The sequence below is a fragment of the Asparagus officinalis genome, chromosome 10 (assembly GCF_001876935.1).
Source record: "Asparagus officinalis chromosome 10, Aspof.V1, whole genome shotgun sequence".
In the NCBI taxonomy this organism is placed as follows: domain Eukaryota; kingdom Viridiplantae; phylum Streptophyta; class Magnoliopsida; order Asparagales; family Asparagaceae; genus Asparagus; species Asparagus officinalis.
Genome location: NC_033803.1, coordinates 7,516,368 through 7,534,192, shown reverse-complemented (window position 1 = coordinate 7,534,192; position 17,825 = coordinate 7,516,368). Strand labels below are relative to the sequence as shown.

The following is a 17,825-nucleotide window of genomic DNA, read 5'->3' as shown; positions in this document are numbered from 1 at the left end:
AAAATTAGTACCTTTCCCTTAACAGCTGTCTGCATCACCGCTTCTATCATTTTGTAGGAGCTCCTACCAAGGGTTTGTATGCCATCTCCGTTAGGAGAATCAAACAAACCATATGAGGATGAAAGACTTTCTCGATCAATTTGCCTCTTAAACTCCTGCATCCTCTCTGTAAGGGCTTCCTGTTCATAATTAGACCTTTGTCTTGATTGTTGTGCATATGCCAAAACCTTCAAGACATCATAATCCCATGAAAATCACTGCCCATTTCTCAGGCAATGCAAAATTCTATTTGGATGAAAAATTTAAAGCAGTGCGTGCTAGGATAGCAATAAGAGAGTTTTCTCAACAAAAAAAAGTGGGGAAATTAGAAAAGTATATTAAGCTGAGATGCCTACTTTAAAGTCTATAAAATATAACTACGCAACCATTGGTGTGTTTCTAGCATGTGAACATAGAGGACGACATTTAGTGCACAGAGTGGAAAACAAATACCTGTTTAATATATGGCTCCATCTGATGCAATAGTTCATACCCCTGATAGCATATCACAGAAAAAGAGTCTAACATAGGTGAAACATGACGAAATAAATAATAAGACAATGTAAAAATCATGACACAGATACCTGTTTAAAGAAACAAAGATGTGCATCCATCATCCCACTAACAGCCTCCAAAAATGCATATCTTTTTTTTGCCTCAATATGTGAAAGAGCAGTAACCTGGAAGAAGGATTCAGCATATGTTGTACGTGTGTATGTATTCATGAGTTACTTAGTTCATCTAAAAGAAAGTAAGAAAACAGCAGAGAACAGATGCTCACAATTATAATAATTGAACTTACCAGATTGAATCTGGCCTGCTCAAATGAAGATCTAGCCCTGTGTAGCTCCTGTTAGGAACAGAAAACATAAGGTCCCTTAAAGGACATATACACAAAAGGATCTTAGCACATTCATTTTAATAATCCACTTCACTTAAGAAAGGCAGTCGATTATTACATCCTCCAAGATGGTGGTTATGTCAGCTCTTGTTCCTTTTTTCAGTGATAAATACTTCTCCCGAGCCTGTTGATAAAATGCACAGTGGAAGTGGTCAATATCAGAACCCCAATTGGGGATTGCGCATAACTTGGAATCAAAGAATCGCCAACTATTGAGATGCTAATTAAGCATGTAGGAGTTGTCAAGTGGTCATGCTATCTTATTTACTTAGTTAGAAGTTTAAGCTTTCACTAAATGGTTTCCCGGCGCTAGCTAGTAAGTAACTACAACCGGTTTTCTAAATGTCAGATGTCAGGATCACGTCAGATGAAAAAAAAATTAGGTGACGCAGCCTGGCTATTAGATTTTCCTACTACCAACAAGAGTGTATCCTGCTACCCTACTACTAAAAAGAAATTGTATCCTACTATCTAATCAGAGCAACATAATTACAAATTCAATAAAAACTAATTGAACTCTGCAACATTCTTTTGACTACCCAAAACTTCTCTCATCTTCTTGATGGACATCATCTTCTAAGCCTTCTTTCCTGTAATACAACCAGAACAGCATCGTTTGGAGTACAAGTAGAAGATGAGAAAAATAATTGACAAGAATATACAATCAGCTGATGAACAGGAATCAGACCCTCTAATAATTGGGTCTGGTTGAACACCCAACCCGTTCCTGTTGAACCCTTACTCTCAAGTGTAATAGACACTCACCGCTAAATTCTTTATTTTCATATGCAATGTCTTTATAAGTTATATCAAAGACGATTCGAGAAATGTTTATATTTCCTTTTAAATACCCAGTAACCATAGGGAGATACCCACCTCAAGTATATTCCCCACCATTCAGGTTAAAGACCAGCCATAACCCTCCCTTTCATTATTGCAGTGAAAGATCAAGCAGATGTTGGAGATATCATACGGTGGTTATATTTGCTTTTCCATAGCGTACACGCTCTTTTAACATAACAAGCTACTTGTAGTACAGAACAACATGTCAATTGTCAAAGACTAGTCCAAATGCAAAATGGACATTTCTGAGACATACCTGGTCATACACAAGGCTAGCCTTATCAAAACGTTTACGTGCATCCTGCAAAAGGTAATCTAATTATAACACATACAGTGTTGATTTCTGAGGCAATAAAACTCAGCAAGTTCTTCAGAATAGGAATCGTTGCAGACAATACTGAAATCATGTCCAGGTAAATGACCAAATCTAATTTGAAGAAGAAAAGAAAATAACATAAAGTTTCTTTGTAGAACAAAGAACTACAAACATCAGAAATTTTTTATACAAAGTATTCATGACATTCTATCATATAACTTACAAGTTACAACCTTGTTAATATGAAATGTTAAAGAACAGAAGGGCTAGTTTTGGGATTAGATGCAAAACCGTATCTTCTTATCGGATATAATCATAATAAATCTTAATTAAGTCATTTTGCTAACCTCGGAGGGGCCATTTGTAAAATGGCTTCATGATTTAAGTTAAACTCACATCGGAGCTCCCAACATCAAAGATAAATGGATAAGACATTTTCAATCTGAAAAGCATCCATCGGTAGAACTAATGAGATCAAATCAAACCCTCACCACCAACAAACCACCTTTTATTTAAAACCCTAAAACAGCACCATAAGAAAAGGGCGAAGAACTATGACGATACTATGGTTATTGCGACCAGAAAGTTGTTATTGCAACACCAGGTAGGCTCTCTTCCTTACATTTTTCCCCCCCCCCCCCCCCCCCCCCCCCCCCCCCCCCCAAACCCCACAAAAAAGAAAAAGAAAAAAAGGAAGCTTCATTTCTGTAATTTGTCTATTTCAGCTGCATGTTTTCCCAATAATCAGCTTGCACCCATTTTCTTGGCACAGTTGCGGAGCACTTGTCAAAGTTGGATGAAAACAATTGAAATGGAAAAATTTTCACCGGAGATAAGGAGCAATATGTACTCTTTAGTAGGCCACCTAATACAGGCAGTAACTAAGTAACATCTAACGTCTCGTGCAAGATTATGTTTTGTTCTTTGATATTCATTGCACAACAAAATAGACACAAGAAGGCAGAAGTTTTACCTTTGTTTCCATCTGTTAAATTTCTAATCCACAGAGGACATGTACGTGAAGTGGAGGAGCATGTTCATTTTGATAACTCACAAGAAAGGCTTTATTTTTCATTTAGTTTCGATGGTGGAGAATTGCTTGAAAAGTTTGGAACAAAAATATAATTCTAAAAAAAGTACAGTAGAATGTTAATGAATAATAGCAGTTCAGGAATTTAAATACATTCAAGGACATTCAGCCACTCTAAATCAATTATGTGTTCGATGTTTATGTTTCTTCCTGCTGCATAGCAAACGGTGCAGACAGAATACAGTGAGGTTCTTTCAGAAAATTTTATTCTTGTAATGTGAGAGAAGTTGGAAATCTAGCTCAAGTCACCTTTAAGTTTACTCTAGAAACCTCATGCCACATTCACAAGGAGGCCACATGCCTACTTCCAGGTATAACATGGTTGCTTAGTTTTTCACTTTATTTTCATTCTTTCTACAATAAATTCACTCGTTGTACCAGGCAATCAATAAGGGACACAAACAGGAAAGGAAATGAAACTCCACAGCACACAACCAGCCTGTATGTGCAGATTTCTTCAGGTCAGAGAGCATGTACTCCTCCTGGCAGTTTTGGGATTTTTTTAAGAGTTCTTCGAAAAATCGACTGACTAGCTTGCTTTATTCATAAACTTTTTTCTTCTTATTTTTATGACCATATATTGAAAATTCCCATACAAGTACAAACAGTATTCATCAATAATAGTATGAAGTCTATGTATAAGACTATAAGGCATGAAAATATCTTGACAACATGTGTTTCTATCAAAGTATCATTTCCATACAGAATATCAATGCCAAAATTAGTCAATAAGATTCCAAGTAAAACTTGCTAACAAGAAGAGTTTCTGTTGCAAGAGATGTATCCATACAATATGGTTTTGCTTTCAGAATAAAAATATGAAAGAGAAACATACAAAAATAAATATTTATATTGCTAAGAAATAAGCAACACTAACATAATTTTTTGCTGACACTGCTCTCATCTTGTTAAGCCGTCCCCAAATATTTGGGATAAAGCCCTTTGTTGTTGTTGTTGTCGTTTACTACTCTCATTTTTTACTGATATGTTTGACATACATTGGTAGGACTAGTGTTGATATGTCATAATTCATACACCTGCGACGACACTTTAATTCACTCATATCTGTAGTAGCTTATCCATATCCCTTAACTCCCTCCAAATCTCATTTGTCCATCAGTTTGTTCAAATAAAATATTGTTTGATGGGATAAAATAACAATTATCCTAGATTCAGTTAGTATAATGTTAATTTAACATATGGCTAATCCAAACATATTTAAATTTGATCAGCCGTCTTAAAAAAAAATTTGGTGACGAATGGACTCTCAAAACCTTAGTCACGTTGCAGCACCTGTGCGAGAGAAGGTTACACTTCAACGCCTGTTTCTGACCTTATTTATTAGGTGTCAATTGAAAGATATACTTCGACCAATTCTTAATGGATCCGTCCAAAACCAATATAAAATGACCAAAGTATCTCCTTGCGGTTGAAACTTAAGCCATTGTTAGGATAAATATTTAACTAATATTTGAGTACTGAGTAAAAGGGAAACATCATTTTTTAGTAGTGCTGCTTTATTGAAACATAAGAGAAACAGTTAATATGTGTACCTTGACATTATGCAAATCAATGTCTACAAAGTCCAGCAATCTATCATTTAGAGTGTGTTCAACCTGAGTGAAAAAATAATAATAATAAGCAGAGTGCTGGTCAGAAAAAATCTCTATTATAAACATGGTTAGAAGCTGCAGAACTAATAGAGATTTTAATCTACATAAAGTAGGTGTTTAAGGAGCAGATTGGCAACCAGTTAGCAGTTCAGGCGGTAATCTATAATGCACAAGAGAAAACATAATCTTGCAGAGATATTATGTTCAACCTGAGTGAAAGGAATAAGAAGAGTGATGGTCGGAAAATATCTATCCTAAACATGGTTAGAAGCTGGAGAACTAACAGAGATTTTAATCTACATAAAGTAGGTGTTTAAGAAGCAGATTGGCAACCAGTTACAATCAAGCAGTACACGCAGTAGTTAATTCCTATGGCATGTTTTCTATTCATTACTTAGATGATATCTTCCGAAGTAAGGAAGTCCGTTACAACTCGCAGCCATCTGTGCAATTCATTTAATTGAATTGAACTAGCAACAGAAAAAAGGCACATTGCGAGAGGCAGACTAGATTGACTCGGATGCACCTTGATTGAAGTCGTGAAGTATATAAGGCCACATTTTCCCTCTTTTTCAAACTTCTTAGTCCTTTCAGATCCTTGATCCAGATTACTCCAAAACTCACCTGTAATGGTTTGCATCTCACTAAAACTCCTCTACAACAGTTAAGATCTCTCTAAAATTGATGCAACTGTCTGGATCTCTCTAGAACTCATCTACCTCTAGCATTAGGTAATAAGTGAATTAGAAGGTCTAAAAAGCTAAGACTCATGACAATGAGTGTAGACTGAGAAAATAGCAGTGGCACGTTAAGTTGAGCAAGTGGATAAATTTAGACAACGGCATGTGTAGTGCATCAAGAATGCCAACAACCACAAATACATCCATCTTACAACAGGGGAAGTGAGCATTTACCTGAGATCTTAGAACTTCTTTGTATGTTCCGATCTCTCTCAAGGCAATAGTAAATTTAGTCATCACGGGTCCTACAAAACACTATAACTATATCAGTAGGCTATTAAGATAGAACATTGAGTTTTTCGTGTTAATACAGTAAAAAACCAATAACCGGCATTTAAGTTAGCTGTATGACAACCAAGTAAAGATCTATAACTTGGAAGTAGTTTAATGATGATGAAATCATTCAATATCATATTATAAGTAAAAAATGAAGAGATCACATAGCAAGATTGCATCCATTTTTATGCTAAGAAAGAGATGTTTACAAGAAAACAGATTGATGCTTACAAATTTACAAATGATCTCTTGCAGATTAAGTCCATATGAGCATGGAAAACAGAGGATCAGAAAAGTCACAATAGGCATATATATAATGATTCATATATCATAGATAACTAGGAATAAAATTGGAAAACATGTAATAAAGTTATCTCAGCGTATTTTCAATTTAATCCAATAGGTGGTTTCCCAGCCTTGTAGTATGCCTGTTCAGCAAGGAATTATCCAAATTATTTCACGGAATGATGACATGACCTAAGTTATACTATTATCTGTGAACAGAGTGGTGTCACGTGGGGGACACACCACGTGTGCTATGTGGGCACTGGGCACAGAGTGTAGCGGGTAAAAGCAGGCCCATGTTTTGTGAATTTTTTAAACCGCATCAACATGCTATAAAACCTAAGGCTAGGGTTTATTTTCGGCTAGTGTGGGAAACAAAACGCAGGGGATCAAAACGGGAAAAGACAGCGGCTTGGAGAAAGAAAAAGGTCTGCAGGGAGAAATCGAAAAAGGGCAGAGGATTTTTTATGTTCTTTTTCTTTTTGGCGGCTGTTTTAGAGGAGAGATAAAAGGAGAGAGTTTTTGAGGGATTTACAAAAGAGAGGTTAATTTCTTTTGGGTAAAAATCAGATATCTTTTCTTTGAGACGAGCTTGTGGATTGTACAAGTCGTCGGTGTTCTCCTTATAGTGGAATCTCCCCTCACCCCTCCCGTGGACGTAGGCAATCTTGCCGAACCACGTAAATCTCGTGTATTTACTATTTTCTGGGTTGTTGGCTATTGCTTGTAGGTTCCCTCAAAATTCGGTCTTAGAGCTGATGAGAGGAAGAGTGTATATTTCACTTTGATGAAATATATCACTTTCGATTCTTGTTTCCTTTGAGAAATAAGAATTTCATTATCTATTCTCGTTTCCTTTGAGAAACAAGAATATAGAGGTTGACTTGTGCTTGTGTGACAACAAAAGCCAGGGCTTTCTCTCAGTTGATATCGCTTCCGCGGCGGCGGGCGTGACTCTGCGCCCAACAATTGGTATCAGAGCTGTTATTCAGATTGGGAGTGGTGTAGCTTCTGATTTGAGGTGGTGCTCGGTAATTTTCTGAGAGAAGCGGATTCATTAATACAAGCGGAAAATGGCGTCAACAAGTAAAACAGTTAAAGTGGGAAAATACGAGATTGAAAAATTCAATGGGAAGAATGATTTTTCCTATTGGAGGATGCAGATGAAGAACACGTTGATTTCGCAGAAATTGCACAAAGCTTTGGCGGGAAAAGAGAAGAAGCACAAGGATATGTCTGATGAGGATTGGGAGGAGCTGGATCTGGAAGCACGGGCGTCGATTATCCTTTGCCTTGAAAGGGATGTAGCTTTCTTGGTAGATGGAGAGGAAACGACCGCGGGCGTGTGGTTGAAGTTAGAAAGCACCTTCATGACGAAGAGTCTAACAAACCGGATCTATTTGAAATCCAAATTGTATACTTGCAAGATGGAGGAGGGCTCATCAATCCGGGAATATATCAACAAGTTCGATAGGATTATATCGGATCTGAAGGACATCGATGTGACTGTAGAAGATGAGGATCAGGCTCTTCTATTACTTCTATCTCTGCCGAAGTCTTATGAGAACCTGGTGCAAACATTGATGCTTGTGGGAGACAATTTGACGATGGATGAGACTAGAACGGCGCTTCTAGGGGATGACCTTCGAAAGATTGCAAAGGGAGCGATAAAGAATGCTATGTTGTTACGGGTAGCGAGGATACCTCCGGGAAGTGGATTCTTGATTCTGGTTGCTCTTACCATATGTGTCCAAATAGGAAGTGGTTTACTAGCTACAGGAGCATTGATGGTGGAACCGTATTGATGGGGAACAACCATGCTTGTAAAACGGTGGGGTTAGGTGATATCAAAATCAAGATGCATGATGGAGTGGTTCGAACTCTAACGGACGTGCGGCACGTTCCCGTCTTGCGGAAGAATCTTATCTCAGTGGGTGCATTGGACTCCGGTGGCTGCAAGATTGTTACAGAGAACGGAGTGAAGAAGGTTGTTCGAGGTTCCCTAACAGTGATGAAGGCACGATTGCTATATCCACTCCCAAACAGTAATTTTGGGAGTTGGATTGCCAAAAATACCCTTTTGTATGCTTTATCACAGAGTTATTAAACGGTTATGGCATAGGCGGCTTGGGCACATGTCAGAGAAGGGTCTAGTTCTGCTTGGTAAGGAGGGTTTGCTGAAGAATCTGAAGAAACCTTGCATGGATTTTTGTGAGGATTGTGTGTATGGAAAGGCGCACAGGGTCCAATTCTTGAAAAGCAATCACAAGAGCAGAGGTATACTAGATTATGTACACACGGATGTTTGGGGTCCGGCTCAGACAACTTCCAAGGGTGGTTCCAGGTATTTTGTCTCGTTCATAAATGATCATTCGAGATATGCTTGGATTTATTTTCTTAAGCATAAGAATGAGGTATTCGAGACATTCAAGAAGTGGAAAGCAATGGTTGAGAACAGGACAGGTAAGAAATTAAAGACACTGAGATCTGACAACGGTACAGAGTATACAGACGGTGCTTTCAAGGAGTTCTGTGATCAGGAGGGCATTGTTCGACACTGGACAGTCAGGTCAACACCACAGCAGAACGGGGTCGCGGAGAGACTGAACCGAACATTGCGAGAGAAGGCAATGAGTATGCGATCTTATGCTGGATTGGGCAACGAATGGTGGGCAGAAGCGGTGGCTACATCATGTTACATTGTGAACCGTTCTCCACATTCGACATTGGATGGTGATACACCCTATAGGGTGTGGTCAGGGGAACATGCAGATTATGAGAGGCTCAGAATTTTTGGATGTACCGCCTATTATCACGTCAACGAGGGAAAGCTTGACGCGAGGGCCAAGAAGGCGATATTCTTGGGGTATTCAAAGGGCGTAACGGGTGGTGAGGATATCTCCAGGAAGTGGATTCTTGATTCATGATGCTCTTACCACATGTACCCAAGTAGGAAGTTCACTACCTACAGAAACATTAATGGTGGAACCGTATTAATAAGGAATAACCATGCTTGTAAAACGATGGGGCTAGGTGATATAAAAATCAAGATGTATGATGGAGTGGTCAGAACCCTGACGGATATGAGGCACGTTCTCGACTTGCGGGAAAATCTTATCTCAATTGATGCATTGGACTCTGGTGGCTGCAATATTATTACAGAGAATGGAGTGAAGAAGGTTGTTCGAGGCTCCCTAGTAGTGATGAAGGGAGTTCGTTACGGTAACCTATATACTCTCTCGGGTACGACGGTGACATGAGATGCAGCGGTTAGAACCGAAGAAAGTAGTAGAGACCCATATGAGCACACACGATTATGGCATAGGTGGCTTAGGCACATGTTAGAGAATGGTCTAGATCTGCTTGGTAAGGAGGGTTTGCTAAAGAATATGAAGAAACCTTGCATAGATTTTGGTGAGGATTGTGTGTATGGAAAGGCGCACAGGGTCCAGTTCTTAAAAAGCAAGCACAAGAGCAGAAGTATATTAGATTATATGCATACAGATATTTGGGGTCCAGTTCAGACAACTTCCAAGGGTGGTTCCAGATATTTTCTCTCGTTCATAGACGACTATTCTAGGTATGCTTGGATTTATTTTCTTAAGCATATGAATGATGTATTCGAGACATTCAAGAAGTGGAAAGCAATGTTTAAGAACAGGACAGGCAAAAAATTAAAGACACTAGGATCTGATAATGGTACAGAGTATACAGACAGTATTTTCAAGGAGTTCTGTGATCAGGAGGGTATTGCTCGGCACTGGACAGTCGGGTCCACACCACGGCAGAATAGAGTCGCAAAGAGACTGAATCGTACATTGCGGGAGGAAACAATGAGTATGCGATCACATGCTAGTTTGGGTAAAGAATGGTGGGCAGAAGCGATTGTTACAGCTTGTTACATAGTGAACCGTTCTCCACATTTGACATTGGATGATGATGTACACTATCGGGTATGTTCAGGGAAGCATGTAGATTATGATAGGCTCAGGATTTTTGGATGTACTGCCTACTATCACGTTAACGAGTGAAAGCTTGACGTGAGGGCCAAAAAGATAATATTCTTAGGGTATACAAAGGGCGTAAAAGGCTATCGCCTTTGATATACAGAAGATTCTAAATTCTTGATCAGCAGAGATGTTATCTTTGATGAGAAATCCATGATTGCCAGGACATCCAAGAACGATGGTATTAAGACTGTTGGGACTTTTAAGTCTCAGGTGATTGAAATAGAGCCTAAAGACCAACCAGGTTTTAGTCATGTTCAAGAGGAGAATCATGAATATGATAAGTTTGAATAGGAGGAGGTTTAGCAAGAAAATGTACAAGTATTACAACAATAACAGCTCGAAGATAGTTTGGCTTCCACTAGGTCAAGGCGAGCATACAAGCAGGTACAAAAACGGGGTCTAATCAACCCCTGAAACATTATGGGCAAGTTAATTTGGTTGAGTGCGCACTCTCGGTGGAGGAAGATGAGCCGGTCTCCTTCAAGGAAGCTATTCGGGATAGAGATAGTAAGAGTTAGTTGGTTGCGATGGAGGAGGAGATAGAATCTTTTCGGAAGAACCAAACATGGGAGGTAGTCCTATTGCCCGTAGGAAGAAAAGCTATTGGTTGTAAGTGGGTGTATAAGAGAAAGGAAGATCCTTCAGAGCTCGATGGTACAAGGTACAAGGCGAGACTAGTGGCTAAAGGGTTTGCACAAAGAGAGGGTGTGGATTACAATGAGATATTTTCTCCGGTGGTGAAACACACTTCTATTCGGGTGCTATTGAGTATTGTTGCTCATGGTGATCTTGAGCTGGAACAACTCGATGTTAAAACGGCCTTCTTGCACGGAGACTTGGATGAAGAGATCTATATGCATCAACCTGAGGGCTACAAGGTTGAGGATAAGGAGCATCATGTATGTCGCTTGAGGAAGTCACTCTATGGACTGAAGCAATCTCCTCGGCAGTGGTACAAGCGATTTGACTCCTTCATGCTGAAGCATGGGTTTTCCCGAAGCGATTATGATTGCTGTGTTTACATTCGGAAGCTTCGTGGAGGTGATTATATCTATCTCCTTTTGTATGTGGATGACATGCTTATTGCTTCTAAGAGCGGGGTGGAGATAGATAGGTTGAAATCTCAACTTGGTAAAGAGTTCGAGATGAAGGACATGGGCGCTGCTAAAAAAATACTGGGTATGGAGATTAGAAGAGAGCGGGAGAATCGGCGATTGTTCTTGAGTCAGAAGGGCTATATAGAGCGGGTGATCGCGAGGTTCGGGATGCAAAGTGCTAAGTCGGTGGCGACCCCATTGGCTCCACACTTCAGGCTTTCAGGTAAACAATCTCCCACTACAGCGGAAGATAAGGCACACATGGAGCGTGTTCCTTATGCTAGTGCAGTTGGCAGTTTGATGTACGCCATGGTGTGTACACGTCCAGATATTTCACAAGCGGTTAGTGTGGTCAGCAGGTTCATGGCGAATCCGGGAAAGGCGCACTGGGAAGCAGTGAAATGGGTCCTGAGGTACTTAAAAGGTACCGCAGATACGGGTCTGTGTTTTGGTGGAGATACATGTCAGATTGATGGGTTTGTTGACTCTGATTATGCGGGTGATCTAGATAGACGGCGATCTACTACTGGTTATGTATTCAAGATACATGGAGCTCCAGTTAGTTGGCGATCGATATTGCAGGCTACAGTGGCACTTTCTACTACAGAGGCCGAGTACATGACCATGGCGGAGGGAGTGAAGGAAGCATTGTGGTTGTGGGGTCTTCTAGACGATTTGGGGATTGAGCAGGATAACGTGAACTTGTGGTGCGACAGTCAGAGTGCGATTCACTTGGCGAAGAATCAAGTTCATCATGCTCGTACCAAGCATATCGATGTCAGGTATCATTTCGTACGGGACGTCATAGAGGAAGGTGATATTTCTCTCATGAAGGTGCATACGAATGATAATCCCGCAGACATGTTAACCAAGGTGGTCACAGGTAGCAAGTTTAAGCATTGTTTGGACTTGCTTCATATCAGCCCGTGTTGATTTGCCCAAGAGGGCATGGCCCTTCGGGGCGGTGATGGGGTGAGGTGGAGACTATATGGAGAACAAAGGCAGAACTACGGTTAGCTTGATCCCGGTGGAGGGTACGTAGGCAGTCACGGTAAAGTGGCGCAGCTGGTTTGGTCTGGTTTGGCCGATGGTGATCTCTCTGGTGATGTTCGCGGTGTTCTTCTGATGTTCGTCCAAAATTTGAGGTTTATCAAATGATGTACGAGGTGGAGAATTGTGAACAGAGTGGTGTCACGTGGGGGACACACCACGTGTGCTATGTGGGCACTGGGCAGAGAAAATAGGGTTTTACAAAAGAGAGGTTTATTTCTTTTGGGTAAAAATCAGATCTATTTTTCTTTGAGACGAGCTTGTGGATTGTACAAGTCGTCGGTGTTCTCCTTATAGTGGAATCTCCCCTCACCCCTCCCGTGGACGTAGGCAAGTTTGCCGAACCACGTAAATCTCGTGTATTTACTGTTTTCTGGGTTGTTGGCTATTGCTTGTAGGATCCCTCAAAATTCGGTCTTAGAGCTGATGAGAGGAAGAGTGTATATTTCACTTTGATGAAATATATCACTTTCGATTCTTGTTTCCTTTGAGAAATAAGAATTTTATTATCTATTCTCGTTTCCTTCGAGAAACAAGAATATAGAGGTTGACTTGTGCTTTTGTGACAACAAAAGCCAGGGCTTTCTCTCAGTTGATATCGCTTCCGCGGCGGCGGGCGTGACTCTGCGCCCAACATTATCTATACTGTGAAAATTAAAGCTATGCCTGAGCAGAAAAAGAGAATTAAAGAGAAAAAATAGCTAAAAGTAACTGTCAACATGTAATTAACCTCCAAAAGCGACACTTATAGGATCATTGTGCCCACCACCAAACATCTCAAGAGCAGTCGCTAAACCAGCATCCCCATCATATCCCCCAGCAAGGCGTTCTCTGCAGATAAAAAAGTAGAATGTGTCATTAATATGGAGGGAAGACTGGTATATGCATCCGGAATCATTTGTATTATTATATAATTTCAAACACACATGAAACCTTAACACGTGCAGCTAATTCCAAAGTAAAAGACACTCCAAGGGAGAAAACTTAAGTTCACTTTATAGATCAGAGGCAAGTGTATATTCACATACGTGTACTTCCTACAGCCCTTGTAAAACTTCAGACATCTTTCCCTCAACAAGTCTGCACCATCTTCAAGTGACTGAATCTGTTTGTCATCAGAAAGAAACAATCCTCAGTTCCACATTATTACAGATAACGACACAAAACATCATTTCTCAAGTGTATATTTGGTAGCCGCAATGACAATTAAGAAAATAACAGAAATTTTTTGGCAATCCAATTCGTGCCCCATGATTAAAAGTTAAAATCATTGTTAACCGTCGTAAAATAAAATTAATACACTGTATTTCTCCCCTACTGGCCTTTAGATAGCTTTTGTTAAGAGGGGAAGGGAGGAGTTGTTAGGGTACACACCAACAATAACGTCTCGAACAGAGACGTAATACACAGAATAAAGACACAATATTAAACACAGTACTCATAGATATACGTGGTTCACTCCTTCGGAGCTACTCCACGGTACAACGACGACGCCAAATTCTTTTATATTCCAAAAGAATAGATCAAAGAGAACACCTTCTCTTGATCAGATACACTCCAAGAACTCTCACAAACTCTCTCTGTGTTTTCTTTCTTACTCTTCTATAAGAGGAGTTGTTTCTGTGATGAGTTTTCCTTAAGGGTTTAGGACCCTATTTATACTGTTTGAGAAATACTATGCACAAATAAAATATTATTAGTAGGACCATCACTAATAATAATATATTTGTGGGACCCGTATCCTTTTTCTTTTTCCAAAATTTCGGCCACTGTTTTCCTTCTTTGTCAAAGAAGGTGAGCGGCAGAAAAAACGTGGGCTGCTAACAATCTCTCACTTGAAGATTTGATTGAATATTGATCATATCTTCACACCGCTCTTGACTGCATCATCCGGATGTCATGTATCTTTGACGTCTTGCACGGCCCTCAATATTTTTAACGGAAGTCATATGAGGCTGCACACAGCCTCACCTTCTCGAGCGGAACGGGTTTGGTCAGCATATCAGCTGGATTGTACCTCGTATCAATCTTCACAAGCTTGAACTCGTTCTTGCTTTGCCATCTCTGTATGGCATGGTGTTTCACGTCAACATGCTTGGTCCGAGCATGGAATGCGTCGTTCTCTGATAAGTGAATGACACTCTGACTGTCGTAGTGGATGAAGTATTTCTCAAAGCTTACTCCAAACTCGAGAAGAAAAGCCTTCAACCATAGCAACTCCTTTGTTGCCTCTGCTGCAGACACGTACTCGGCTTCGACTATTGACAAAGTCACAGTATCCTGTAACTTGGATCTCTAACTTATCGCTCCACCACCCAAGATGAAGATGTAACCGCTCGTGCTCTTTCTTGAGTCTATGTCCCCTGCGTAATCTGCATCACAAAAACCCTCTAGCTGCAAATCTGTCCCGCCATACTCAAGACAACAGTCAGATGAGCATCTCAAGTAGCGTAGAAGCCACTTGACCGCACCTCAGTGTTGTTTCCTCGGATTGCTCATGAAGCGGCTCACAACTCCCACTCCTTGTGCAATATCTGATCTCGTATACACCACCGCATACATCAAACTCCCGACGGCAGATGCGTATGGTATGTTGGTCATAAACTCATGCTCTTCAGTAGTCTCTGATGCTTGCGTCTTTGATAGCTTGAAATGGCTCGCAAACGGTGAGCCCATCGGTTTAGCTTTTTTCATGCTAAACTTTTCAAGAATCTTCTCAATGTAGGCCTTCTGAGATAACCTCAACCTCCGTGTTGATCTGTCTCTGATGATCCTCATCCCAAGAATCTGATTTGCTGGACCCAGATCCTTCATCTCGAAGCACTCAGAAAGACGCCCCTTGAGTTCTTCAATACGGACCAAGTCGGGCCCGACAATCAGCATGTCATCAACATAAATCAAGAGTATCATATAGGATTCACCATATCTTTTGATAAAACAGTAGTGGTATGTGTCGCATTTAAGAAAACCGTTCTCCTCCATAAAGTTCTCGAACTTTATGTACCACTATCGCGGAGCTTATTTCATGCCATACAAACTCGTGCGCAGGCGACACACGAGGCCCTCTCTGTCTCGTTCCTCGAAGCCCACTGGTTGATGCATATAGATCTCTTCCTCTAAATCTTCATGAAGGAATGACGTCTTCACATCCATCTGTTCTAGATGGAGATCTCGAACTGCCACAATGCTCAGCACAGTTCGGATCGTAGTCAACTTGATGACGGGAGTGAAAACGTCAGAATAATATATCCCTGCTTTCTGCTTATAGTCATTCACTACAAGCCTCGCCTTATAGCGTCTCCGTCCATCGGCTTCATCCTTGACCTGATAAATCCACCGATTGTGAAGAACCTTTCGTCCTCTTGGAAGCTTTACGAGCTCCCAAGTCTCATTCTTCATTAAGGATTTTATTTCTTCCTCCATGACAGACTCCCACTCGTCGCGAGCTTTGACGGTCTGCTGTACCTTCTCATAGCTCTCTAGCTCACCACTGTCAGTCAGGAGAAGATAATTCATGATGAAAATGTACCTCTCTGGCACCCTCGGATTTCTTAGAGCTTTGCGAATTGCGATCGGTAACTCTATTGAATCCTGCTACTGTGCATTCGGCATGTTCTCTTGGTCTCCGTCTTCTATGCTAATTAGTATCTCACTGTCGTCCTCACTGTCAGTAATATCTGGGAAAAGAGGAGGAGATAGCTGACTCCCACTCATCTCTTTGGTCTTATACACCGCATTCTCATGGAAAACGACGTCACGACTGCGCACTACCTTGCGCGCATCGTGATCCCAGAAACGGTGCCTATTGAAATATTAGGGTTTTTCTCTCAGTTCTCATTGATATAATGTTGGCTTATATAGACTTACATAACAGGTTTACACAAAGGCCCTCTAAAAGCCCTTTAATTGCGTTTCATTCTCAACACTCCTCCTCAAGATGAGCAAAAGATATCTATTAAACCCATTTTGTCATACCCTCTAGCTAAATCTACTGAGCTAAGCCCTTTAGTCAAGCAGTCTGCAACCTGCTCCTTAGTTAGGACATAACCTAACTCCAGTAGCCCACTGTTCAGCTTCTTCTTGATGAAGAATCTATCAATTTCGATGTGCCTAGTTCTGTCATGTTGAACTGGGTTGTTGACGATACTGATAGCTGACTTGTTGTCGCACCACAAACTCATCTTAGCCCATTGGTCAAGGTTCAGCTCCACCAGCATGTTTTTCAGCCATATCAGCTCCACAACCCCAAGGCCATGGCTCTGTACTCAGCTTCAGCTGTTGATCTTGCCACCACAGATTGCTTCTTGCTTTTCCAGGAGACTAAGTTGCCTCCTACAAATATGTAATACCCTGAGGTAGACCTCCGATCATCTCCGTAGCTAGCCCAATCTGAGTCACAGTAGCCCTCAATGTTCACATGACCACTCCTGAATCTTAGTCCTTTGCCAGGGGCACCATTTAGATACCTTAGTATCTGGTACACAACATCCATATGACCCTTTCTCGGGTCATGCATATAGCGGCTTACCATGCTGACCGCAAATAAGATATCTGAACGTGTGTGACTCAGGTAGATCAGCCTACCCACCAATCTCTGATATCTCTCACGATCAACAGGTTCTCCTGCCTCAGCACTCAGCCTGAGACTCTGATCAATCGGTGTAGCAGCAGGCTTGTACCCCAATATCCTTGTCTCTGCAAGAAGATCTAACGCATACTTCCTCTGGGAGAGAATAATCCCCTTAGGTCCATGAGCTATCTCTATCCCAAGGAAGTATCGAAGCTGACCAAGATCCTTCACTTCGAATTCTTTGCTCAATCTTACCTTGAGCTGAGCAATCTCCTTCTCATCATTTCCTGTGATAATCATGTCATCCACATACACTGCTAGCATAGTGATGTGACCTCTACTTCTTCTGAAGAATACAGTATGTTCGGCATTGATCTGTCTGTATCCCATACCAATCATGGCTCTCCTAAACCTATCAAACCATGCTCGAGGGGACTGTTTCAGTCCATACGGAGACTTCTTCAGCCTGCAGACCTTACCTACTGTCTGTCATGTGCCACATCTAGGTGGTATCTCCATATAAACCTCTTCCACTAGATCTCCATGAAGAAACACATTCTTCACATCCAGTTGGTGTAGTTGCCATCCACCATTTGTTGCCAGAGAAATTAATGTTCGAACAGTACTCATTTTTGCCACTGGTGCAAAAATCTCATCGTAGTCAATGCCGTATGTCTGGCTGTACCCTTTTGTCACCAGTCGTGCCTTATATCGTTCAACATTCCCTTCTGGGTTCTGCTTCACAGTAAACACCCACTTGCATCACCAGTCGTGCCTTATATCGTTCAACATTCCCTTCTGGGTTCTGCTTCACAGTAAACACCCACTTGCATCCCACTGCTCTTTTCCCTGCTGGACACCCACTTGCATCCCACTGCTCTTTTCCCTGCTGGCAGTGTCGCTAACTCCCACGTGTGGTTCTTCTTAAGAGCCCCTAGCTCCTCATGCATAGCAGCCTTCCACTTTGGGTCCTTCTTAGCATCCTGCCAGTTGTT

At 41.1% G+C, this 17,825-nt stretch overlaps 1 protein-coding gene across 3 annotated transcripts in view; it reads right to left on the bottom strand.

The window, feature by feature from the left end:
* Window positions 1-17,825, bottom strand: part of LOC109825941 (ADP-ribosylation factor GTPase-activating protein AGD3-like) — a 35,560-nt gene that overhangs the window by 11,982 nt on the left and 5,753 nt on the right. Inside the window, exons 2-11 of one of the 3 annotated variants that reach the window (XM_020392856.1) lie at window positions 13,289-13,365; window positions 12,991-13,091; window positions 5,717-5,787; window positions 4,743-4,805; window positions 2,040-2,084; window positions 999-1,064; window positions 842-889; window positions 624-719; window positions 493-534; window positions 12-227 (exon numbers count right to left, since the gene is read on the bottom strand). In XM_020392856.1, the coding sequence (XP_020248445.1) occupies window positions 12-227; window positions 493-534; window positions 624-719; window positions 842-889; window positions 999-1,064; window positions 2,040-2,084; window positions 4,743-4,805; window positions 5,717-5,787; window positions 12,991-13,091; window positions 13,289-13,365 (825 nt within the window). The remainder of the gene's footprint in view (window positions 1-11; window positions 228-492; window positions 535-623; window positions 720-841; window positions 890-998; window positions 1,065-2,039; window positions 2,085-4,742; window positions 4,806-5,716; window positions 5,788-12,990; window positions 13,092-13,288; window positions 13,366-17,825) is intronic. The other 2 variants (XM_020392858.1, XM_020392857.1) reach the window with 2 other exon arrangements.